The sequence below is a fragment of the Geospiza fortis genome, unplaced genomic scaffold (assembly GCF_000277835.1).
Source record: "Geospiza fortis unplaced genomic scaffold, GeoFor_1.0 scaffold192, whole genome shotgun sequence".
Classification (NCBI taxonomy): Eukaryota; Metazoa; Chordata; class Aves; order Passeriformes; family Thraupidae; genus Geospiza; species Geospiza fortis.
In genome coordinates this window covers 7,121,391-7,145,778 of record NW_005054315.1, presented here as the reverse complement: position 1 = coordinate 7,145,778, position 24,388 = coordinate 7,121,391, and the positions used below count along the sequence as shown (strand labels likewise).

The following is a 24,388-nucleotide window of genomic DNA, read 5'->3' as shown; positions in this document are numbered from 1 at the left end:
TGCTGGCCTCCCTCGCCAAGATCGGTGAGCGGGGCCGTGGGCGAGCCTCCCTCCGTGCCGGTGCCTGGCCGGGCCGGCGCGCAGAGCCGCGCTGGGGCGGTCCGTGCCCGGGGCGGGGGGCGCGGGGCGGACGGAGGGGCCGATGCTCCTCCGCGGAGCGGGATGCCCAGGGGGGATTTGGCTGGAATAAGTCGGGGTCCTCCCAGTTAGGAAAGGTGCGGAGGAGAAAAGAGTCGGGTAAACCCCGGGCTACGAGGACCGTAAATCCCGGAGTTCACCCGGTGCATGACTGACTTTTGCTTGATCGCTCTGCTGTCATTTGAGCACGGTCTTCTTTTTCTTAAAATAACGCCGGGTATAATGATAGTCTCAAAGCAGAAAAAACGGATCGATGAAAAGCAAATATTTATGAGGGTAGAGTATGCCTCTTCCTTACTCTGCTTTTCCACCATTCACTTACGTCCCGAGAAAAACATAAAAGACAGCACTGTAAGAGTAAGGAAGGCCACCTCTTCCCTCATGTGGAAAACATTTGCACTGCATAGTTTCACTGAGTTTTGTGCAGCTTATATGTCATGTTTTTAGTTAGCTTCTATGTCCCAAACAGAGAAATGAGTACAGCATAATAAGCTAAAAACTGTCAGGTAATGGTGTGCTGGATAGCTATTTGAAATCCAGTAAGTCTCTGTGAATTGTGAACTTTGTATCTTCTTACCTAGAAGATCATGTAAGGAGTAAAGTTCTGGGAACAAAATAAGTAAGTTTATCCACACTACAGTTTCATTCAGAACTCTGACTTTGCAGCACAGATTATCATAAAAAACACCATCATGCTCATTCTGATGAAACATTTTTATCGAGGTTAAAACTTTTAACCTCTGCTTGTGACATTTAAATAGACTGTCACAATTTGGTTAGTGATCAGGTAATTAGGATTCTGAAAAAACAGAAATTTATACTCACCTCTGCCATCTCTAACATTGTAGCTGGGGGCCTGATCCTTGACCCAAGTAACCTGGTCTGCTACCATAACTTGCTGCAGAAATAATGTGCTACAGCCATTAAGCAGGCATGCATCCTGATGCATGTGTCTTAATGCATTAAAGGTGCATGCTTTGTCTTAAGTATTTAGGTGTTGGCAGAATCAGAACAGAGTTTAAATATGATACACTCAAATATATTGTAGACTGTAATGACCAAGAAATAGGGAGTTTGGTAGAGAATTTGTCCTGTTGAGTACTGAAAATTGCTCAGGCTTCTGAGTTTAGATAAAGCAAAAACTCTCGTATAAGCTAAAACTATTGAAAAAGTTTCTGTTTTATTAAAGGTTTTTATTAAAAGGGAAGCCATTTCAAACATGTAAATACACATACAGACACAATAATATATAATTTCTGTAAACCTATACCTTCTGACTATAATGGTATTTTGCTATGCATAGGCATCTGAAAAGCTAAAAAAAAGTTGCCTGACTGCTTTAATTTTCCAGTCTGATTCTGGTAAGTAAGCAAGCAAACAGCACAGGTGAAGAAAAACATGTATAATATTAAAATCCTTTCAGTTTCACCACGTGAAAGCAAGTGTGGCTAATCTAGGGCATGCTGTTGTCAGTGCGTGTGCGCAGAGCAATGAGGGCCAGATCCAGGAGTGGCCCTAGGTGTGGCAGTGCTCAGCTTCACCACACCTATCTGCAGGCGCCCTGACTCCAGGACTGGAATTAGGAACATCCAGTTCTTGCTCCTGGAGCTCTGTCTGTGCTTCCTTATCCAGTGAGTGCATCAGGTAAACCTTCCCAGGTCAGGCTCCCATCACTCCTAAGTCACATTCCACATCAAATTTTCACTGGTTTATGGCTTCTTTTCTATTGAAGGTAGCCCAGATAGGCAGTTTTGAACCACCAGTGATGCTCTGCCATGTCCTACTGGTTACTAGGAATGAGCCATGTCTCGATTCAAAAGTATGGAGGTGGGTTTCCCAGCCCATCTCACTGCCTGTGGCCCTAAGAGGGGCCCTCTGGGAGGGGAGGCTCTCTGAAGCATTCCTCTCCTGATCATTTCCTTCTGGGCAGCACGGGCATCTTGCCCCTGCCATGCCAGGCGGCGCGAGATCCACCTCGAACTCCCGCACTGCCCAGGAAACTTTGGTGCTTAATCTGGCATCACAAATTCCTTTCTGGGGCTAGGCACTGACTGCTTACACTTGGCACTGCCAAGTATCAAACGTTTATGAACAGGTCCCTAAGGTCTTGTCAGCTGTGAGGAGCTCAGAAGATAGGGTCCTGTGTAACAACAGCTCTCTCAGTGTGTGAAAGATCCCAAAGAATACTTAAGTTCAGTGCCTGGTTATGAATCTTTTAACAAATGTGTTTTCACAGAAGTGAAGTTTCACCAGGGCTGAAATGTTCCAGAATTTGCTAATTTTTATAGGGAATTTACCTGAAAGGTTTGTCTGATCCTGCTGTGATCATGTCACTGTAAGCTTGGTTTAGAGGGAGCAAGAAAGGCAGCATAAGAAAGGAAAGCCTGAAGTTGTCAAGCAGAACTTGAACATTTTGACAAGGTACATTTTCACAAGGGTATCAGGAACATGGTGCTTTTTATTCCAGTATAGGACATGAGCACAATTTGAAATCTAATAAATTTTCTTGAATGGAATTATTTTATGACTACCTCTACTTATTTCTTGTTTTGTGTGTTGATACCAGAGGTGTTTTACTCACATGCTGATGGACTCCATGAATTGCACCTCAGTATGCTAGAGTCTCTAAGCAGTGAGACTAGTCTACCTGATCCCCAGTTTTGCTTAATTTTTGTGCTATTAAACCTACAAAATATTGTGTAACCAATCCACTTTCCCATTATTTCTATGCTTAATCACAAATGCACAATGAGAAGTGTTTCTTCTGGCAATTGAGCTGATACTCTTCCAAACCTGCTCTCCTGAAAGAAGGTTTATGTTGTTCAGAGGTATTTATCTCAGTGGCATTTCCAGTATCAGAAAGCACGGGAATTGACCCCAAAAAAAGAAGGAAACTGAGATTCTAAGGACTTCTATCTTGAAACATACTGAACTTGCCTTTAGATAAGTATCCTACTGTCATTTTTGCCATGATATATGGAGGATGCTTACTCAATAAACATCTTCCATGCTGTTGAAGCTGAGTCACTGCATAACCTGAAGCCCAAGGACAGGGTCAGAGGAGAAGAAAGGAGCTGTGGTCTTGGATTCAGCATGAAAGTCTGAGTATTCGTGTACTGCGGGGGATCTGCTCCCAGGGTGATCCTGACCCTGTGGCTTTGAATCCATCAGAGCAGGAAAGATGTCCCTCATTGGGCAGAGAATCTCCTACTGACTTGACATGCACTGGACTCTAAATCCTAGCTCTCTGCCTTCAAATCAGGAACCACAGCCTGTCCCTAATCACCCTTGAATACTTTTCATGTAGGCAGAAAGTCTTCCAGGAGTTTTGATGCTGTTTATGTTAGTAAAAAGCATATTTAACTTAGTGGGAGGCTTTCTGTTATCTTTAAGAATGAGGTGGAATCCCAAATCTCTGAGAGGCCATGAACTTTCCAGAGTAATTTGTAAAGAAGGAAAGAAAAGATTTTAATTATTTTTTTTTCACAGTAGACATTTCACTGCCATTGTATTACAATTGGTGGTATTTTTTGGTTTTGTTTTTGTCAAAAGCTGCATTTACAAAATTTCCCTTCTCTTGAATTTTTATTGAGGAAATGATTTAGAATTTACTTTTGAAGGGTTTAAAAAAACTTCTGGCAAAACCTACTTACTCAGGGGAAACTTCCTGACCATTGTATTGGAATTGTATTTCTGCCAGTACAGAAACAAAGATGAATCATAAAATGTTTATATGTAAGCAGCTGAAAGGTAAAGCGTCAAATCTCCAACTGAAAATTCTTGATTTTTCCAGGATTGTATCCTGTTCTGCCAATATAGGGCATTGGTAATTCTGGTTTTGAAGAATGGCAATGAATTTGGCAGTCCTTCTAAAGAGTCACATAGGCTGTGTTTCTAATTATTTAAAGCAGTCTGTGTTCATTCAAAAAGGAAAAAAAATGCAGCTTGAGCTGCTTGCATTTAAAAATAGCTCTAATAGTTACAGAATATTGAAGTAAAGAGTCCATAGATTAAAACAACTTTACTCATGCTCCTTCTTAACCATGTGTTTTCCTAATTATAAGTTCAGGCTTTCTTTTAACTGGATAAAAAATCCATGGTGAAAGGAGAGTTAACAAAATAGGTGTTACAAGATATATAACCCTGAAGCTGGGAAACTTGGTGTAAACTGTACCAAGATTGCAGAAATTTAACTGTTTTAACTACAGGTGTGATTTTTACTGAAATAGTTTTACTGAAATAGACGCCCGTTATTACCGCACCCAGTGTTTCCGTGCAGCTCTCATTTAAAATAATTTAAATGCTTTTCAGTTAGGCAGGGATTGTGGGATCTTGTGGGTGTGGATCAATTTCTATATAATTATGTGGGCCAAATATAGATAAGGAGGAGTCTGGAAAAGATTGGCATCGCTGGGACCTGGAATGTGACCTTGGAGCATAAGGTTGATCATTCCATTAGATTGGCCAGAGTAAGTTCCTTCAAAGCTTTTCCCATTCCTTAGCAGAATTATCCTTAAAACAGCCAACTTCTATAAGTAATTGGAATCTTTAAATCAAAAAAGCATGGCTTTGAGAGTTTTAGAAGGCTAAGTAACATTCAACCACTAAGTCCTCATTCAGAACCTTTTAAAATTAATTTCTTCAGTACTTTGCACAGATTTTTATGAGAGAATCCCGACTCTACTACAATTCATATGATACAGAAAAATGAACATAATAATACAGGCCACAACTTATTGTCACTTTATGGAAAATCTGTTGACTTTTGTGAAATTAATTTGGAGGCTTCACTAAAAATAATAATTGTATCTGTAAATGCTTCATTCTGGTTGTGGGGGAAGTGATCATGGATGACTGGGTGGAAGTCACATGTGCTGGTTCCCCTCACTAACTTTGAGACTCTAAAACTAAAAAATGAAATTTAAGTACTCTTTAAACTCCTTTGTGAAGCTGTCCAGAGAGAAAGCAGTGGTTAGTATGATATTTTTTTTTTCTCTATCTAGGTGTAATTTATCCTAGAGAAGTGTTTGGATTGTGTTTCTGGAGGATTCCACATTTTAAAAAAAACCCCACAGTTTCACAGAGAGTACCCTTGCGCACAGCTGATAAGTGGAGTGTCTAGCTATCAATGTCCACTGAGTCAATTGAATTAACTATGCTAGCCAACATATTTGCCTTGACCCATTGTGGATGTCCAGTTCAGTCTTTGCAATTAAAATGAAATTGCCCTGCAATCACTGTTTGTTTAATATAGAGATGACAATAACAGAATCCAGAATTATCTTATGGATTCTGTACAAGTAACCATCTCCCTTTCTTGTGTTTGAATTTCCTTTGAAGGCTTTCATCTCTATCACAAGTTGCCCTCAATAGTACCTGAAAGCTGTCTCCTTATCCTGGTTGGATTGCTTCTTGGTGGGATTATTTTTGGAGCAGAGGAGAAGTCCCCACCTGTAATGAACAGTGATGTGTTTTTCTTGTATCTGTTACCACCTATTGTACTTGACGCTGGATATTTTATGCCAACTCGTCTTTTCTTTGAGAACTTTGGTACCATATTCTGGTATGCTGTGGTGGGCACGCTCTGGAATGCCATCGGCATTGGAATTTCCCTGTATGGAATTTGCCAGATCAGTGCATTTGGTTTGACTGACATCACTTTGCTGCAGAATTTGCTCTTTGGCAGCCTCATTTCAGCTGTGGATCCTGTGGCGGTGCTGGCTGTCTTTGAAAATATCCATGTCAACGAGCAGCTTTATATCCTGGTCTTTGGAGAGTCTTTGCTAAATGATGCTATAACTGTGGTAAGTTACTTGATAAATGATTAATTGATAAAAATGATGAATGATTGTTTACATGCCGCTCTGTTGTATCTCCTTGTATCTGGTTATTACAATTTGCTACTAGATGGAAGTCAAGGAGTGCTAGTGTGTCTAATTCTTGAAACTTTAGATTTAGAAATCACAGTAGTCTTACTACTTGAGAGTAATGGTAGCATATTTACTGTAGGGATTTTACTACTGATCACTCTAGTTTCAGTATCTTTGCAATTCTATTACTTCTGTAATCTGAAACTGTACATTTTCCTCACCTGCAGAAATGTTGTTGGACAGGAATGGGAAAGGGCCCAGTGTGGGGTGTTGTAGTGTGTTAATGGGGAGGGTGGCAAATTATGGAGATGGCACAGGACCTTGCTGAGGTTAACTTCTTGCATATGCCCATCCACTTGGAACTGCCCTCAAACCAATACATGTATCCCAGGCTACAGATGAGATAAGACAGCCACCTGGAGGCAATAATTTCTAATCATTAACTGGCTGAATTGGGGTTGTGGTGCTGACCTGAGGACAGCAATCTGCAAATTCCATTATCCCCCCTCAGTGTCCCTCATTTGTACCTGATGACACTGTCTGGGCCATTACTCCCATTTATTCATGCCTTGAAATCCTGCCCATGCCAGCCATATCCTAGCATGCGTTCTGTTTTCTGAGACATAGAAGTACAGTTTTTCATATGCTGGAAGGATCAGAAAGATTTATGAATTGGGTCTGCACTTTCCTGTTTCTGTCCCTGACTTCTTATTCCCGTCCCATTCTATGCAAAATTGTTCTGTTTTCCCCTTCTCTCGGACTTTGCCTTACCTGTTTTTCCCTTTTCATGGACTTTCCCTCACCTGCTTAACACATTTATGTGTCATAATTTATTTTGAGCCTTGGTATTGATAAATTCTTGTGTGTCTGTGGGAATACTATATTATTTCTTTACTTAGACTGCGTGCTTTATCTGAATCTGTTGCTATCCAGTCAGCTGAATCACATCTCCTCTTACAGGCTTGCCTTAAAACCTAGTTTTTCTCATTAGCTTACAGTTGGAACTGCCTCCCAATGCTAAGCTGGTACTTTAAGCCAGTCCTGTAAATAATAGGTGCACATACTGAGTTTCAAAAGGCTTAGCAGTTCAGCCATGGCTGGGTCTTTCTCTAGTCACTCTAATGGCCACTTATGCGGTATCTGTTCATACTTTTTTTTTTTTGAGGGAAAAGAATCTGGTTATTTAAAACTTGTTGTTTGGTGGATTTTTCCGAGCAAAATCACTTTTTTCAATGAAAGTCAGCCACTGAGGCAGCAGTTAATACAGCATGATTTGCTGGGAAAACTCTGCATCCTGATCACTGGCATATTCATATGTGCTATTTCCCAAAGGCAGATTTCTCTAAACCACCATTTTTTATAGGGGCTGGCATGGCAACTTAATGTGTAACTTCTCTGCAGGCATCATTGTTGTCTTTGGAGGTTTCCTTATGGCCTGCCTCCCCAGATGCCCTAACAGAGCGAAGATAATCTGAGGAGTCTGTAGGGGCAGTCCAGTAATGCACTGGCCTTACATATATTTATGAAGGAGTGAAAGGAATGTGGAGTACCTTTGGTCTTACTTCCTATCATGTAAAGGTAGCACTTGGACAGAGATCAAGTTGTTTCCACATGCACAGAAATGGTCTGCTTATGGTTCCTTGTTATGTTTTTGCACACCTGCAATCATGTGATTATACCTAAAATGTGACCCAGGCTGTCACACAGATTCCTGGGGCTGTCCTTACAGGACCTTACCTTCCCTGCCCAAGCAGATGCTGCAGGAGCAGCCCTTGCCAGGCTACTCAGCTTGGAGGAGGTGGTGCTTTGTACTCTCCCTTCCTCTGTCCCTATTATATGGGGAGCTGACAAGACCAGCAACCAGCAGAGCTCAGAACTTGTCAGCTTTCATCTTCTGGAGCCCTTGAGTCCCACCTGCCCTGACAGGGGCCTGCAGTGGGATGTGGCGATGAGGTAGGAAGGGAGTTGAATGCAGGTTGGCCATCCATGGAAGCTGCTTTAAAAAACCAGGGGCTATGGAGATAGGCAGTCCAAAACACAGTAGCTAGGTGTGTTTTCTCAGGAGTTATGAGTTCTACTGCATTTTTCAGGTTGTCTTCCATGCCTAATAGTTTTTGTGATATGTCTGTGCATTTGAATGTTATTTTTCCCCCACTGGTGGAATTTTGGAGCTTGAATTTGACAGAGGACATCGTTTGGCAATTGGATTCTTGATCAGAGCTGGTACTTTATCAAGAAACTGAGTCAGACATAATAAGCAAGGTGATAATAAATTATAAGATCCCAGCTGAGTGTTAGAAGTTCAAGCTCCAATTCTGAGCTTAAAATCAGAAAGAAGGAGCCAATGTCATTATAGTAATATTATTCCCATGTTAGAAAACATTACAGCAGTACTTTGTACTCTGCATCTGCTGACAACATTATTTTAGAGTGCTCTAAAGTAATTTTAGAATTAAAAACTTAATAACTGAGAACTGGTGAAAATAAGCGATTAGTGTTTCAGAGATACTCTGAGACAAGATTAAATAGCGATCAGTGACTAATATTGCTTGGTGTGACCTTCAGTGAGTTCAGATGAAGGCTATTGAGTAAATAAAAATCTTGAACTTCAAAAAATCCCTCTGTTATCACATCAGATGCATTAAAAACATGACCAGAGTTGCTGTTTGATGCACCTGGAAGTTTAGAGAAAGCTCAGTAAAACTGAACTGCTGTAGAGTAAAGGGAAGTGAACCCGATTTTGATCTCATTTGCAACAGTGTAAATAAAAAAACAATAGGAATGAGGTTTAAATCCTGTTCATGACATTCCATAGTTGTAGCAGCTGCTTTAACCATGGATGAGGTACAAAGGAGAAAATGGCTTTTCTTCTTCCAAATAATTTATGGCATTAGACTTGAGATTTATGAGGATATCTCCATGTGGGGCAGCAGGCTCCATTCTATTTGCAGGGTGAATTCTTTGCTGGGAAGTGACATTATGGAAAGGCTTGGATAGATCAGAATTCTCTGCTTCTTTACAAGAACCTTGTAAAGAACCTCTACAAACTAGCCCTGTATATATTTATATAGTTACTTTTTAAAATATAAAAAATACTATTTAAAATGGCAATTTAATAAAAGAATCAGCTTCCCTAATATGTACCAAGACAGTATTTTGCCAGGTCTGATTCTATAGGTGTCTTAGAGAAAAACACAACTCTGGGATCATCCCAAGTTTCAACAGGTGACTCAGGGAAACTCTGCACACAACACAAGTCAACAGTATTCTTCAGACTGTGATTAATGGAGTCCTGGGAGTGTGCGGAATGTGAGGTCCTTGTAAAGTGACCAGGAAAGGCACTCCTCCTGTCAGTAGGTTTAATTCTGGTATACTTTCTCCATGCAAATCCATAGGGTCTGCAAATCAAAACAGATGGAAGAACTGTGGAGCCTATGACATTGTTTCCCTTCCTGCACAGTACATAGTAACAAGGAATGGGAAAAGAAGGCTAGGAGTCTGCCTCAGAGTAGCAAGAGGTTTGTGCAGATGAAAAAGGATGCTTCTCCCAAATGGACTCATCCCGAGAGCATCATTGCTATCTAATAAATAGTTCATGATCCTGCTCTTATTGTATTTGCTTCTTTGTAATGAAAATTACTGGTGACCATTCTAGGTTCGATTTAACCTTCTATTTTCATGCTTGCTCTGGAATATATTTTCTCTTTTCTGTTTCATTTCTTTCCTTTCACTTAGCCCAAAGGACCCATAATAAGCCATGCCTTTGCATTAAACTTTCAGTTCTGTAAGACTTACCCAGTTTTGACTAGGAAGGGCTGAACAGCTTATGTTCTGTCCTGTGAGAGAGAACAAGAGTGCATACATGAAAAATCCTTCCACAGCCACTACTCAAACACCTACTTTGTTGGCACAATGCAAGTACTGATAAAACATTGTGATCTCAAATAGCATTCCTGATAGAGAAACCTGTTTGGTGTACTAAGAAGTCTGGAAAGAAAGCAGAGATTTAACTCCTGCAAGCTGTCTAAGATGACTGGTCTTTGCTGGCTTAGTCTGTGAACCAACTGTGGTAGGAGCAGGTGCCTGTGACCAAAGTTAGCTCTGTACAAGAGGACAGTGTAGCCACCCTGGCACTGCAGGGCTGGGAGCATACATGCAACACCAGGCAAGGGTTAAATCTCCCAAGTGGATTTGCAGATGGGGCAACCCTCTAAAGTTTTTTTAAGAGTAACTGATTCCATTGGTTTCTGTTTTGGAGAAACTAAAACACTGTATATTAGCGAAATGTGGTCTTCAGATTGTTCTGTTTCCTGTATAAAACAAAAAGGGTCTCTGGCTAAGGAAATGTGATAGTCCCATTGACCTAGTTTGTTTTGAAGGATGGTTATAAATGCTTTGAAAATTAAACTGGGCAAACACATGGCAACAGGTTTTTTTAATGGCAACAAAATCCAAATCTCTAGAAATACTCAATATTTTGAATATTATTGAACGTCTTTAAAACCACTGAATTCCTAATGGTCAAGAATTTTGAGAAAGAGCACTGACTTAATAAATACCATGTTTCTTTTACTCCTTGAGGTGGTCACTGTCCATCCCCAGCTGTCTCTACATCTACTCCTACCCCCAGTTTAGATGAATCCGTGGCCTAGTTCAGTACTCTACCTCTCAGTGTCATGTAGATCAAACAGATTTGAAATAAGCTGATTTTTCACTGGTTATGAAACTATGGGTTTTTTTCTCCTTCTGTTTTATTTCTTTTAGTCTGGGGAAAATCTGAAATGTACATTAGGAGCTCTGTAAATAAATGATTTTAAAGAAGAATTAGATAGATTTATACTCCTGGCCCCCAGAGTGGCATGGGTGAAGAAATCTGTCCCATTTGCAAAAATGGGAGTAATTATATTTATCTGTCTTTTTTTATCTCCCTGGTATATATGGATGATAAATAATATGCCAGATGTAAATAGCTGTATCTAAAAAAAGCAAATTCCAGGTAGATAGAGAAACTCAAAGTTCAACATTTAAGCAGAGGAACATAATGGCATGAAGGGAAATTAGGAATAGTTCACAAAGATAATGTGCTTTCTTTTTCCTCATAGGTCCTGTACAATTTGTTCAAGTCTTTCTGCCAGATGCGCACAATTAAGGTTATTGACATATTCGCTGGGATTGCTAACTTCTTTATAGTGGGGATCGGTGGAGTATTGATTGGAATCCTTTTGGGATTTGTAGCAGCCTTTACCACCCGTTTCACCCATAAAATCCGAGTGATTGAGCCACTCTTTGTCTTCCTGTACAGTTACTTGTCATACATAACAGCCGAAATGTTTCATCTCTCGGGCATCATGGCGTAAGTACCACAAACTTCAGTACTCATAGCATCCAAGTAAGAATGCCAAAGGGAATTGGAGAGAGGATCAGCTTTTGCAGATCCTGCCATGTGGCATTGCTCCACAGTGCATGGCAGAGTTGCTGGCTTGAGGATTTCCGGCCTCTTCCCTCCTGCTTCCACCCCATTCTCTCAGCTTGCCACCACACCAGCTGTGTCCCTAAAACTGCTCATGGCATCACATCATAAGCTGTATCTTTGAAATGTTCCAAGTTAAAAATATTCACTTGTATTTTCAGTGGGCTTATTTTTAACCCAGGTCACTTTGGTGACCTGTGTCCTAATGTGACCCTTCAACTATTCAAAAGGGCATGGGTGTGGAGTGGCCCATGGTGACGTAGGGGCAATGGTGGCAGGGAGGGAGTGGCAGTGATAGCAGGGAACTTCATGAGCTGCCTTCACTTTCGATGCCAAGATATTGTGAAAGTGTGTTTAACAGTCATGTGAGCAGCCAGTAAGTACCATTCAATGAAGACAATGTATATATCATTACGGCAAACTTCTGCTGGATTACAGGCACAGTAAGGATTGGGTGAATTTGCAGTCCAGTGTGTAAATTGGGTGTAAAATTTGCAGTCCAGTGGTAACATAACCCTATAGTTTAGTATCTTGTACATGTGCCTGTGTATTACAATGTTCTCTGTATAATACATCATTGTGTTTAAAAGAATATTTTTCTTCCCGCTTCCAACAGATTCAAATATTTTCACTTCTGGTTTTTCACTCCTCATCTTCAGTAAAAAAAGAGCACAGCCTCTCTCTTCACTCTGTTTATACTGTAAGAACTTCAACATTAAAAAGAGCCTTTATGACATTTGATATAATTAAATATTTTGCTCTGGTTCCAAGTAATATTTTTAAAGTCAACTTTCTTTAATGACTTTTTATTGTTCTAGTGGCAAATATGAGTCATTCAGGCACGAGGAGCAGAGCTTTTTGTGTAAGCTCAGGTGTTACTGCTGAGTGTCACTAATACTCGATAATACCTCATCTGATTATTATCTTTTAGGCAAGTGAAGATAGGTTTACTATCTCAGTCATGCCAGTATAAGGTTTTCTGGGGCTGGGAAGGGATTTGCAAGGAAACTTATGGGTGATGATTTCAGTAGTATAAAAATAGGAATATGCCATGAAACAACAGGGGTTGGAACTTTAATGTAAGTAAAGAGCTAAAGATTACATGGGTTTCTTTCTCTGATATGAGCCTAAATAAAGCAACATATGCATCCACTTTGACCGAGTTCATAAATGTGCCATCTCTTTCCATAGCTTCTATTCATAGCATTTGTGTGGTTTCTAGTTTCCTCCACCTCTAAAGCCAAATGTCCTTGACATCCTATGATCAAATGCTTAAAGGGTTTCTAAACCAAAAACATGTGGCTAAACTGTACATGGAAAAAATTGAGGCAGTGTTTATGAAAATACTGATTTGGACCTGCTGCATCCAGGACACAATGAATAGGCCATGGTGGGTCTGCTGATTGGTCAAGGGACCCACCACATGCCAGTGCCTGCTGCCAGCACACCAGTGCTTCCCACAGCACTAACAACCTGTTCATTTTAGTTTCTGCAGTGGCCCCTGAAGGGGTGCAGAACAGAAGAGGAAACACAAAGTATTTTCACCCTCAAACAACACAGTAGAAAATGAGTTATCTTTAAAATGTTCTGTCTGTTTTTGTCTCTAAGCATACTTTGTAATAGCTGACAGAACAGTGTACAGCAGTAACATCCCAGCTGAGACAGAAGGGCTCTCTGCTGCCATGTAGGGTCTCAGCTGCTATAAGCCATAAAGCTTGTCCCCTCCCAGCAGTGCTGCTGACAGCCTTGGAGCTCCTGCAATCTCTGCATCCCCTTGGAGTAAATCTGCCCTCTTCTTGTCACATTTCTTTGGCCTTTGAACTACAGAAAGTAATTTGCTCTGTGTCACATTACAAAAACACACATCAGTGTTAACCAGAGTTCCCCGTAATTTTTTGCAGTGAGTGACTCATATAAGGATTGCTTGGGTCTGATTTAAAAGTCAGCCCTCCTTTGAGCAGGTAGTTGAAGCAAATGACCTTGGAATGTCCCTTACAGCCAAGATTGTTTATTCATTATTTGCTTCTTTGGTCATTTACAGTTCCCTGTGAGGGATCATTACTTGGTCTCCCCTTTTTCACCCACATCCACATGAGCTTGTTAAACTACTGATTCCTACTTCTTTCATAACCAGGTTTATAAAGATACTCAGTGAGACCTTGTGGTTACATGCTGTACCATACTTTAGGGGAAGGACATGAGCAGGAACGTACAGTGTTACCAAATAAATAAGATACTTAGATTGCCTCATTCCTGGGCAAGTAGGAATTCACTGGCAGAGGAATAGAAGGGAATGAAAGGCACTTGTCCCTCTTCTGATAAGTTTGTGTACTCGTTCTAAGGATAAATGATTCTTCAAATGTCCGTGCATAACCCCTGCACCAGGTTACCTGGCTGCAACAGCAAAGGGACTGAACCACGTCCCTGGGAGCTGCAGGGAGAAAATCTCTTCAGAAGGAGGAAAAGAGTTTCTACTGTAATTAGAGCTGGGCATGAATGAGGATCACAGCTGTAAAACATACAGATCCGAATCTGAACTTTATTCACTTGCTTTCATGCTGCATTTTCTGCTTACTAATTTCTCATAAAGGCTGTGAAGCAGCAGAACTTTTAATAACTTTTAATATAGGTTTCTCTTTTTTTCTTTTTCTTTTTTTTTTCTTTTTGCAACAATGAATTAGCAGGCTGAAAGGAGCAAACATTGAAACTACTGTAAATTTAGTAGGTCAAGGAAACTTGAGGATTGAACCCAGTGGCCTAGTTTATTGCAGTCCTGACAGAAACTGTACTGTTTATACAGTGAGACTTTTATTCTTCAGAAGTACAGAATGTTACAGGTTAATTGCAATGAAGTACTTTTCCCTTCCCCTTCTTGACCAAGGCAACTACTCAGGTCACAGAATTGGAAGCCAAAATTAATGTATGTGGGTAAAAAACGTAAAATAAAACACATCTAAGCTTTGGCTTTGATCATTGTGACAGTAAAAATTTAGTTTGTGAAGAACTTATTATAATAATGTATATAAAATCTTGCATAAAGACATTGATTTTATATTAAATTTTAACACTATATCCCCACACAATTTTCAAATGAAGGAGACATCAACATTTTTTCTCATATAAATAAATACTCTAAAGAGATACCTGATTCCAAGTGAGCAGTGATTAGGTGTGGAATATTACTTATCTGAAGAGTAACAAATTGTGTGCAGCTCTATTCCTTGTAGCGTTGAACCAGCTCCTCAATTGTTTGACACTCATTGAATGAATGCAAAATGTGACTGAAAATAAGTGTTGTCCCTTTAAATTCTAGTGGGTAAGCATGGTAGGTGTTTTAAGTTACAGCTTGCAAGGATTCTGATTAATCTGGTGACAGATTCTTATCTTAGACATCCATTTACAGTGTCTCCATTACCTCAGGTTCCAAAAACAAACCATGCCCAGAGCGTGATTCCCTGCTCCCTATGCTGCAGGGCTTTCCTAAATTACTATAATCATGAAAACGATTTATTTTAAGAAGGTAATAAACAGTACTGCATGTTTCGTTGTGCCTTTGATGCAGACCTGACAGTCCTAATGCTTCAGGGCACTAAGCTGCTGCTTTGGGACTCTGAAATGACTGTGGGCCTAGAAATGGCTGTTTTCCAGCCCACCCACTGCCTTCTTGCTCTTTTGCACTTGCTGCCCTGCACTTGCCAGCTCCAGTGAGTGCCATCGGCTGGAGCAGCCGGGCTGCAGCAGACTGGTTACACTTGTGCAGATAAGCACTGTACACACAGGAGAGCTGCCACAACCCAGCACAGCTGACATCTTTGTGGCTGTGGCAGTGCAGTGAAGAGCTGGTTTGCCACTGAGTATGAGGCTTTTGGCAGATCAAAGTGTTAAGTGGATTTGAGAAGATTTCTGCATGTACTTTTGTGGTTGATCATCAGAACTGTGCACAAACTGCTGCTTCTTGTCAGGACAAAATCTATGTGTGTGCCAGGTCCTCTCCCACTTTATTGCTCAGGCACATGATGTGGGATCTGTTTTAAGTCCTCAGTCCTCAGTCTGGGAAAGCTGTGAAAAGCATAATCAGTTTGTCAGTATTGGCACCTCTGTTATCCTAATCATCTGCTCAAACTAGAAATGTTACCTTAACCACTGAGTATTTCAGGGAGAAAACTTGCATGCTTATGAAATCTACATTATATCTTCCACAGTGGAGCCTGTGTAGTCAGGATGAGCTCTGCTTCCCAGGCAGCATGCTACCTGTGGACCACATAGGATATTTCTATTCAGGACTGTGGGGAAATCAGCTGACCATGAGGAGAGGGCTGACAATTATATCAGTACTAAATATAGATGGGGGTCTGGGATAGCCTTAGTGAGGCTTCCTTCTTAGACTTGGATTTTGCTTAGGGATGGAGCTAGTCTTTGCATGTCAATGGGCATTTTATTTTGTGCTGACTAGATCCTTCTCCATCACCAAGTACAGGTGGGCAATAGTGCAGGGTGAAGGGCAGGGTAGGTGCACTGTTCTGCCTGTATTTGTAAGCCACTATCTGCCCCATCAGACTGCATCTGTCCCCATACCACATCCTCTTCCTTGGGTTTTCTTCACTTTGATGTATATTCAGGTACTCTGCTGCCTGGGAGAGGTCAGCAGAGTACACTGTGTCCTCTCCCACTGTCCACACGTCCTCCCAGACTTGTCCTGCAGAAGTATAGTTGCCCAGCCACTTTGGGGATGTAGATGTGTTTCCATGTAAGAGAATGAAACTTCTGGACAAAACTAACTTTAATTAATCAATGTGTCCAGAGTTGTCCAGTGACTACAACCTGAGCAGCTGCTACAGACTCCCTCTTGCAAAATGCAAAGAAATTCACTGTATGGAGGTCCTTTTGAAGTTACTGATGCTTCTAGGATTCCTCCTGCTTTGCAAATTTTTTTTAAATCCCTTATTTAGAAGAAAGAACCTAGGCATGTGTGTTCATAATGTCAGAGGTTTTTTGAGCTCTGTCCCAGTCTGCCTTTCCATTTATATTCACATTCAGAGATGTTTGGTTCAGAGTGGTTCAGACATGGGGTTCTTGGCTTAGTGGCAGAAGAGGCATGCTTAGCAGAAGAGTTTCTGCAGTGAAATCTCCACAAGATTTGGGAGATTTCAACAGAAATTTTCAGAGATGCTAGCAAACCTAACCTCCTGCCCCATAAGAGAGAGAAGTGTAGAGATTTCAGCATGAAGAAATATCCCCTATATTAGCAAATATGAGCTTATATCTGAAAACCTGGTGTAACTTGAATAAATAACCTAGATGAGTTCACTATATTCAGAAAGACAATGTAAATACAGCTCTCTTTCTTTGTTTAGATTTAGTGTGCTAAAACATTTTAGCACAAACTTTGATGGGTTTGACTGAGAATCCATACATGGATGTGTATAATGTTTTTCACTGGGAAATCAGAGCAGATGTTGTTGCCCTAGACAGCTTTTCCTAGTAGAACCAGGAATGACAGTTGTTTCACAATGTATCTTGCCTTAGTTGTCCTCCCTGATAATTATTAGTCAGCTCAGACTGTCTTTCCCAACACTGAGACACCACCTTGGATTCCTCCTCCAGCCAGCTCTGCTAACTACCCTTAAACCTGTAAATGTGCAGCTGAGTGATCCTCAGCCATCCCTGTACTGTGGGCAGCCACACTGAGCAAGTGATGTACAACCAGTAATGTCATTCTTTGCTTTTCGCAAGAATTAACAAACTCTGTTTGCTAACACAGAAAATGGACTTGTGCATACATTTACAGTAAGCCCTTTCTTTTCTCTCATGTATCAGCTGAGATGCCCATTTAATTCGTTTGTAGACGCTTTAAATGTGCACAGCAGCATCAGTGTTATTTCTGCTGATGTTTTTCTCCTATTCAGCCCTATGTGCAGGCAGAGCAGGGCTAAACTGGTGAAGGATGACAAATTGTCTCTAGCTTGGAAAGAGGAGCTGGCTACTGTCACTGCCACTGAGATTGGACAGCTGCTGGTAGGGAAGGAGGGAAGTCCTGCCCTGCCCCAGGATATGCAGTTTCCACCCTGTCTGATGTCCCTCAGCAGCAAGAGATGCAGCAACTCCTGTTTTCCAAGGCTGTTCCTGTTTCTCCTCATCTTTGCCCCTTTCAAAACAGAGTTGGAGTGACCCCTGCACAATTAATGTGCAGTTAGTATGTGAAAAACTCTCCATGCAATGATGTCTGCTCAGAAAACTTCCCATTGCAGAAAAAAAATATTGTGCCCAAAATTGTAGGTTCACCAAGGTTCTGTAGGTTCTGTAAATTTGAGATTGGGTGGTATGAAATAAGTTATGCTTTTCATTTTAAAGAAAACTATGGAAAATGAATAATATTATATAGATATAAGAGGGGCTAAAAAAAAAAAGCCAATGAAATATGGGATAATGTTTGCCTTTCAGGATTACAGCTTGTGCCATGACCATGAATAAATATGTGGAGGAAAATGTTTCTCAGAAATCCTACACAACGATAAAATATTTCATGAAGATGCTGAGCAGTGTCAGTGAGACTTTAATCTTCATCTTCATGGGTGTGTCTACAGTTGGGAAGAACCATGAGTGGAACTGGGCCTTTGTTAGCTTCACCCTCCTCTTCTGTTTAATCTGGAGGGCACTGGGTAAGCAAGTCTCTGACTATGGGTCAGTATTCTTTGCAAGTGAAATGTTTTATTTCTTGTCAAGTAGAAATTGCCAAAAATTAGACAGAGACCCATCCATTTGTAGAATGATTTTTGTATTAGTAACATGCCCTATACCACAGGGTCAGCTTCCACCTTTCCCTAAAATGAAACCTAAAAATCAGTTTTGCCTTGATCCTACTTACCTAAAGTGAGAAGCAGTCTGCCTGTTTATCACAATACATGTATTTAAGTAAACTTTTATTTACAAATGAGCAAATTTTGGTAAAAATAATTAGCAGTCATTTAGGAATTAAAAAGGTTGTGGGTGGCTTTTTTGCTTGTTTGTTTGTTTGTGGGATTTTTGCTTTGTTTTGTTTTGTTTATAATTTATGTTTACTAGCTTTGGATTTTTCACAGTCATTGACAAGAATAGTATCAAACTAGGAAATGCTGTAATTGAAGTGTAAAGAAAAACTGCTGTAAAAAACTGATCCCTCCTGAATTTACAGTACTAGCTCTTTTTCTTTTACCTAGAGAGCTAAGTGCAGGGCAGGCTGGTAGGTCTTGAATCTGCTCCTCTCCCCAGCTTCATCTCTAATGATTCCTGCATGTGTAAAGGTGCATCATGCTCTAATCCAGCTCCCAAGTCTCCTTCCAGAGCAGAAACCTGGACTATTTTCCTACTGACCTGCCAGCCCACAATCCATATACTGAAAAGCAGCCAAACACCCTGATTGCCACTCAGCTCTTGCCCCCCATGCTTGCTCCCTTCACCTGCCTTTATTCCTTTACTCCAATCTGCCGCATCCCTGGAACCTTTTTCCAAGGTACACCCAGCATGCAGTGGTGTCTTGTCCCCCCATCCCCAGTCCTCCATCCTTCATGTCTGTGTGAGTAAAATTGAGTGAACAAGAATTTTCAGGGTTCAAAGCACAGATTGATGATGGAGACAAACCAGTTTTCAAGATCACCTCAAATGCAGTTAAAAAAGCAATTAGGAGTCTTGGTCTATACTGACACAGAGAATTATTGCTGTTTTAGAGGTGTAGTCTAGCAGGTAGCTTGTCTTGTGGAGATCTATTAGCTGCTTCAGGTCCTAAATCCAGCTGACTCGAGGTGTTTAGCTCACTAAATATGTTCAAAATGATGTTCCTAAGGCTTTTAAATGTAATATTATGGTACTTCAAGCTGCTAAGTAATGTTTCATTTCTTCAATAATATATATTGAAGAAGCAAATGAAAGGTAAGAAGCAAATAGAAGTGTTTTAAAACAAATATTAGCATCATGGGCTAGTTCTGAAGTTCCCTTTTTTCCCCCTTCCTCTCTGTATTTCTGTTTTTTTCCCTCAGGTGTTTTTGTTCTGACTCAGATCATTAATGTATTCCGGACAATACCTCTCACTTTCAAGGACCAATTTATTATTGCCTATGGAGGTCTCCGAGGAGCAATTTGTTTTTCACTTGTATTTCTGCTTCCCCCTGCTGTGTTTCCCAGGAAGAAATTGTTCATCACTGCTGTTATCGTGGTGATATTCTTTACTGTTTTCATTCAGGTAATACCTTTCTTCTCCTGAACTTCTTCTTTCTCAGATGTGTTGTAAATAAGTACCTCTAATGGGTAGAAAATGAAATTTTCTAACTTAATTACTGTAAGGAACATACTTGAAGATACTTGCCATAGTCATAGTAGAAAAAATGCTGCGCATACCACAGGCAGGTAGCAGAAGTATGCCAGATATTAAGTACTTATGCTAGCATGTAAGTAGTACTAAGTATTTAAGACTAGTGAGGTTGGAGTAGAGAGAGAAGATAATCTGGGCACAGCTTCAGCATTAATTCCTTTTCCTAGAATGTTTAAATTTGTGTGTTCACCCAGCAGTTCAGTGTTGGACACAGTGCGCAGTAAGCTAAAGACGCTGAGGGCCCAGACAGGTGAACTGGAGTCTGGGTGTTAGGAAGTGATGCTGCAAACCAGCTGGACAGCCCTAGAAAAGCACCAGGTGTGTGTTAGGACATGATGAACTTTTCTCTGATGACCACCTGGCCATGGAGACCTTGTCAAGGGTGAGCAAGAGACTGAAACCTGCAAAATGTAGAGGAGGCTAAGCCCATCAGATAAACACACCAGACTGGTCCTTATCCAGAGCAGTGAGAGAGATGTGAGTGGCTATTAATGAAATTTCAGGTCTGTGGAAAAAAAAAAAGTAGAATTTTGTTACTCTGCCTTTTACATGGAAAAAGGGGGTGTGGGAAGCAAGCATCTGTGCTTATGCTTGGGCAAAGGGGCAAGGTGGAGGTCAGTTAGTTGACTTTAGCTGTGAAAACTAATTTTGAAGGACAGAATAATTTAAAATATGGAGATAAATGGAATATGCTGTGAGATGCAACATGATTTATCAAAGAAAAACCTTGTATCATTTTTTCATAAGGCAGTTTATTTTCTAGAGTAATCTCATTTAACTAGACTATTGTAAAATCTTTGGGGAGGGGGCTACAGAGGAGATTGTTAGTGTAACTACTCATTAAACTGAGGTTTAGATTGACATTAGGATGACTGTAAAATGAAGGAGGAAGGAGCTTACAGTTCCTTCTTTAAATGGAAATAGAAGCAAATTGTCCTTTGGGTCAGAAAGGATCTCTGGGGGTCTCTAGTCCAACCCTGTGCTCAAAGCAAGGTAACCCTCAAGTTAGATTGTGTTCCTCAGGGCCATGTCAATCTGAGTTCTGGATATATTGATGGATGGAGATACCCCAGCCTCTCTGGGCACCTGCTCAAGTGTTCAACCTCCCTGGCCAGATAATAGGCTGATGAGATATTATTAAAGGAATTCCTCAAGGATAAGTTAATACTCCTGTTAACTGACCATGGCACATAGATGTAGGAGTTTTTGTTGCTGATGTTTCTTGATGACAGATTTTGAAAAGTGTTCTCAGGGTGACTGTGAGAATAGAGTATCCTGTAGAAAGATCTGAGGGCCAATATGAAAGGAACAGAATGAAATTGAACAGTAATGTGTGCAAATGTTTTCTTGGCAAGGACTTTCTAACTAGGAATTTCTCTGGTGAAATGGGAACCTTTGATTTGGAAAAAAATAGAAAGGGAAAAAGATGCAGATGTACTAGTTGGTAATTGGGTAGATTTTAAATCAATGATACAGTGGGGGCAGAAGAAAGGCAAATGTGATCTTAGGACACACTGAAACAGGTATTTCCATTAGAGCATAGTGGCACATTCTAGAGTGATCTGGGGACTGGTAAGCCTGTCATGGGAAAGGACACCAGGATTCCTTGGCCTTAGCAGGATGAAGGAGAAGAGGGACTATAATTACTGTTTATATGAGGGAGTGAACACTGTTTAAACTAAAAAGACAAATGTTGGCACAAGAACAAAGTGGCACACAGTGACCATGATGCAATTAAGAAGCAGCTTACTAATTATCAGAACAATAAGATTCAAGATGAGTGTTCCATTATGAGCAATGGGGCAAAGAAACCTAACTACTTTTAAAATAAAGCTCGACTCATTTACGAAAAGAAATGTGACCAGGGTGTCTGGGATAGCAGGGACTGATTTCAACACCACAGGAGATTCATTCCTCTCCCCTGTGCCAGTGTGTCTGTACAAGTAAACAAATTATCTTAATTCTTCCACAAATATTTGTTGAAAACCATTATATCATTCAGGGAATAGCCAAAACTTTTTGTTCTTTCTCTGAGAATGGTCAGGCAAGGATACATATTTACAAAAATCTATAGTTTCATGATCTTAGATATCCATAATAGTACTGCTTACATATCTTTGAATACCTATTTTGGATGTAAGTACTAAAAAAGAGGACTTTACGTGTTCATTTTGAAATTATAGGGAATCAGTTTATTAATTCATGTTTTTCTAACACATAACAAAACTGAAAGAAAAAGTTTAAAATGACTATGGATGGGATATGTGATGTATTCCTGATAGGTTCTGTTAGGTTGACCCTCTTGGAACACTCAGTTCTAGGGTGCCCCTTTCCTCCTCCTGTTGAATTAATGAAGTCTGAGCTGACAAGGACTTCATAGTGCAAAACCTGCTAATCGAAGGAATTAATTCACTTTTATTTTGTGTTCTATTTTTCTTCACAGGGAATAACAATCCGCCCACTTGTGGAGTTTCTTGATGTCAAAAGGTCAAATAAAAAGCAGCCTGCTGTCAGTGAGGAGATTTATAACAGGGTATGTTGCAGTTCGGTATCATAGGTGAAACCCTTGTATAGATGAAATTCCTAGTCATGTTCAGACAGACAAGCATTCAGCATCAGTATTATGGAGAGGGTGTACTAGATTTCTTTTTGATAGCTGTTATAAGCACAATAATTGTAAAGCTTATATTTAACTTTTGGCAATTACACAAATTATTGTTACATATCCTTATTTTGGAATCGCTCTCTTTCTTAATTGTTCAGATCTAGAAGTAAATTAACTTTCTGTAGTTTATTTCACACATGAGATACATGTTATTTTATAATTCGGCTACATCAGGAAACCTTTGGCTTTATTTAATTACATTATTCTGCATTTGATTTAATCTAATTAGACAAATGCAAACTTCTCTTAAACACGCTCTTAAACTTACTAAATCTTACACCATCAGCCTTTTTATGGGTATATGTTTGGTACATGTGTCTCCAATTGCTGCAGATTATTAGCCATGCATCTTCTTGAACGTATTTCTCCTTGCAGCATATCTGAGGCAAGTGGTTTGAAATTTCAAAAGGGAGGAACAGTAAGGGCCACATTTGGGAAAGAAGCCAATCTAGGCATCTCAAAGTCTCTCCTTTTAGAGCTTATCCTTTGGACATGTCTACCAGGGTTTTTCCCTGAGACTGAGAGACCCCTACGATGGTTCCTGAATTAAAAGCAAACATGCTGCCTCTGGGATCAAGTGAGACCTTAGCTGAACTGATTCAGTTTTTCCTAATTGATAATAGACTCAGGAAGTGTGTGTTTCTAATATTAGGTGGACAGGATGCTTTAAGATGATACAAATTCCTAAAATAGGATCTCAGAACCTAATGCTGGCTCTCAGTTCTGTCTGTGCATCCTGAGGGGCTGGTGCTGATGTAGGGAGCTTCTGTCCACTGAGATTCTCTTCTCCGCAAAGTCATACTTGCCTCACTGTCAGGCCTGGGGAAGTTCCAGGCATAGCAGCAAGTGGTTAGGGAATTTCACGTAAGTGAAAATTGGGAAAAAACCTTTAGTTTCAGGCAGGAGCTAAGCAAGATTGACACTGAGGAAATTAGCAATTAGCTTCTGTCCTTTTGTGAGCTAAGGAAGATTCAGGGGGAAAGAAACAGATTCTGTCTTTGAGCTTGGTTTGGACTGCTTTTGGTAGGACTGAAGCATTGTCCTGAGTTGTGACTAGATGTTTCTGTTTTAAAGTAAGTTGGAAACTAATAAGGTCTAAGGACAAGGCAAGTGATGTCTATAAGTTTATGTAATGAACCAATGTTTTCCTTTAGTTCTTTGACCATGTGAAGACTGGAATTGAAGATGTGTGTGGACACTGGGGTCACAACTTTTGGAGAGATAAGTAAGAATGGCATTTGAAACTCTTTATTATACAGGAAAGGCTGAAATGGCTCTGCAGCAACAAACAAAGGCTGCTGGGCATCAAATTTCATTTTCAGCATTTATTCTTGAAAGCATATGGTTGTTTTTAGAACATGTGGGTTTCAAAGGGAAAGTAGCAAAACAATGTCTTTTACTAAACCACAAGCAAGTAGAACAGAATCTCCAGCTGGGAAGAAAGGCAGCCCTCTGATCCCAGGGTGAAGGATGGTACCTTCTGAGGGTGCATGATTCTGACTGTTGCAGAGCATTTCCTGTGTGTCTGCTGAGCCTTTTTTCCCACCCAGCTGTCCTCCTGCAAGCTGTATTTCTTAGGGCAGTTAAGTGATGGGTTAGTTTCCTATTCGACAGTAAACATACAAAAGCTAGTGGATTTCTTCTAGAAAGATCAAGGCAGCAGCTGGCATGAGATACATGAGAGAACATAATAGTAGGCAGCTCCACAGCTCTTGATGGTATTCCTTTAAGACTTAGTATCAGTTAAGAAGATTACCCTGGCAATACGTGAATAATTCATATTTTTACTTTATCTGCTGAATCATCATCATCATTAGGTTGGATCTAATTCCTTTCACATCCAAATTCTTTACACCCAAAGCATGGGCACTGCTCACCACCCTCTAGTCTCAGCTCCCAGA

The 24,388-nt window shown here is 40.4% G+C and overlaps 1 protein-coding gene across 1 annotated transcript in view; it reads left to right on the top strand.

The window, feature by feature from the left end:
• The first annotated feature begins 6 nt into the window (after positions 1-6).
• The window catches only part of LOC102033883 (sodium/hydrogen exchanger 2), a 33,344-nt gene continuing 8,962 nt past the window's right edge, over positions 7-24,388 (top strand). Inside the window, exons 1-7 of the mRNA XM_005420041.3 lie at positions 7-24; positions 5,479-5,942; positions 11,111-11,361; positions 17,920-18,137; positions 19,491-19,693; positions 22,266-22,355; positions 23,642-23,712. Coding sequence (XP_005420098.2) covers positions 5,595-5,942; positions 11,111-11,361; positions 17,920-18,137; positions 19,491-19,693; positions 22,266-22,355; positions 23,642-23,712 — 1,181 coding nt within the window. The 5' untranslated portion in view covers positions 7-24; positions 5,479-5,594. The remainder of the gene's footprint in view (positions 25-5,478; positions 5,943-11,110; positions 11,362-17,919; positions 18,138-19,490; positions 19,694-22,265; positions 22,356-23,641; positions 23,713-24,388) is intronic.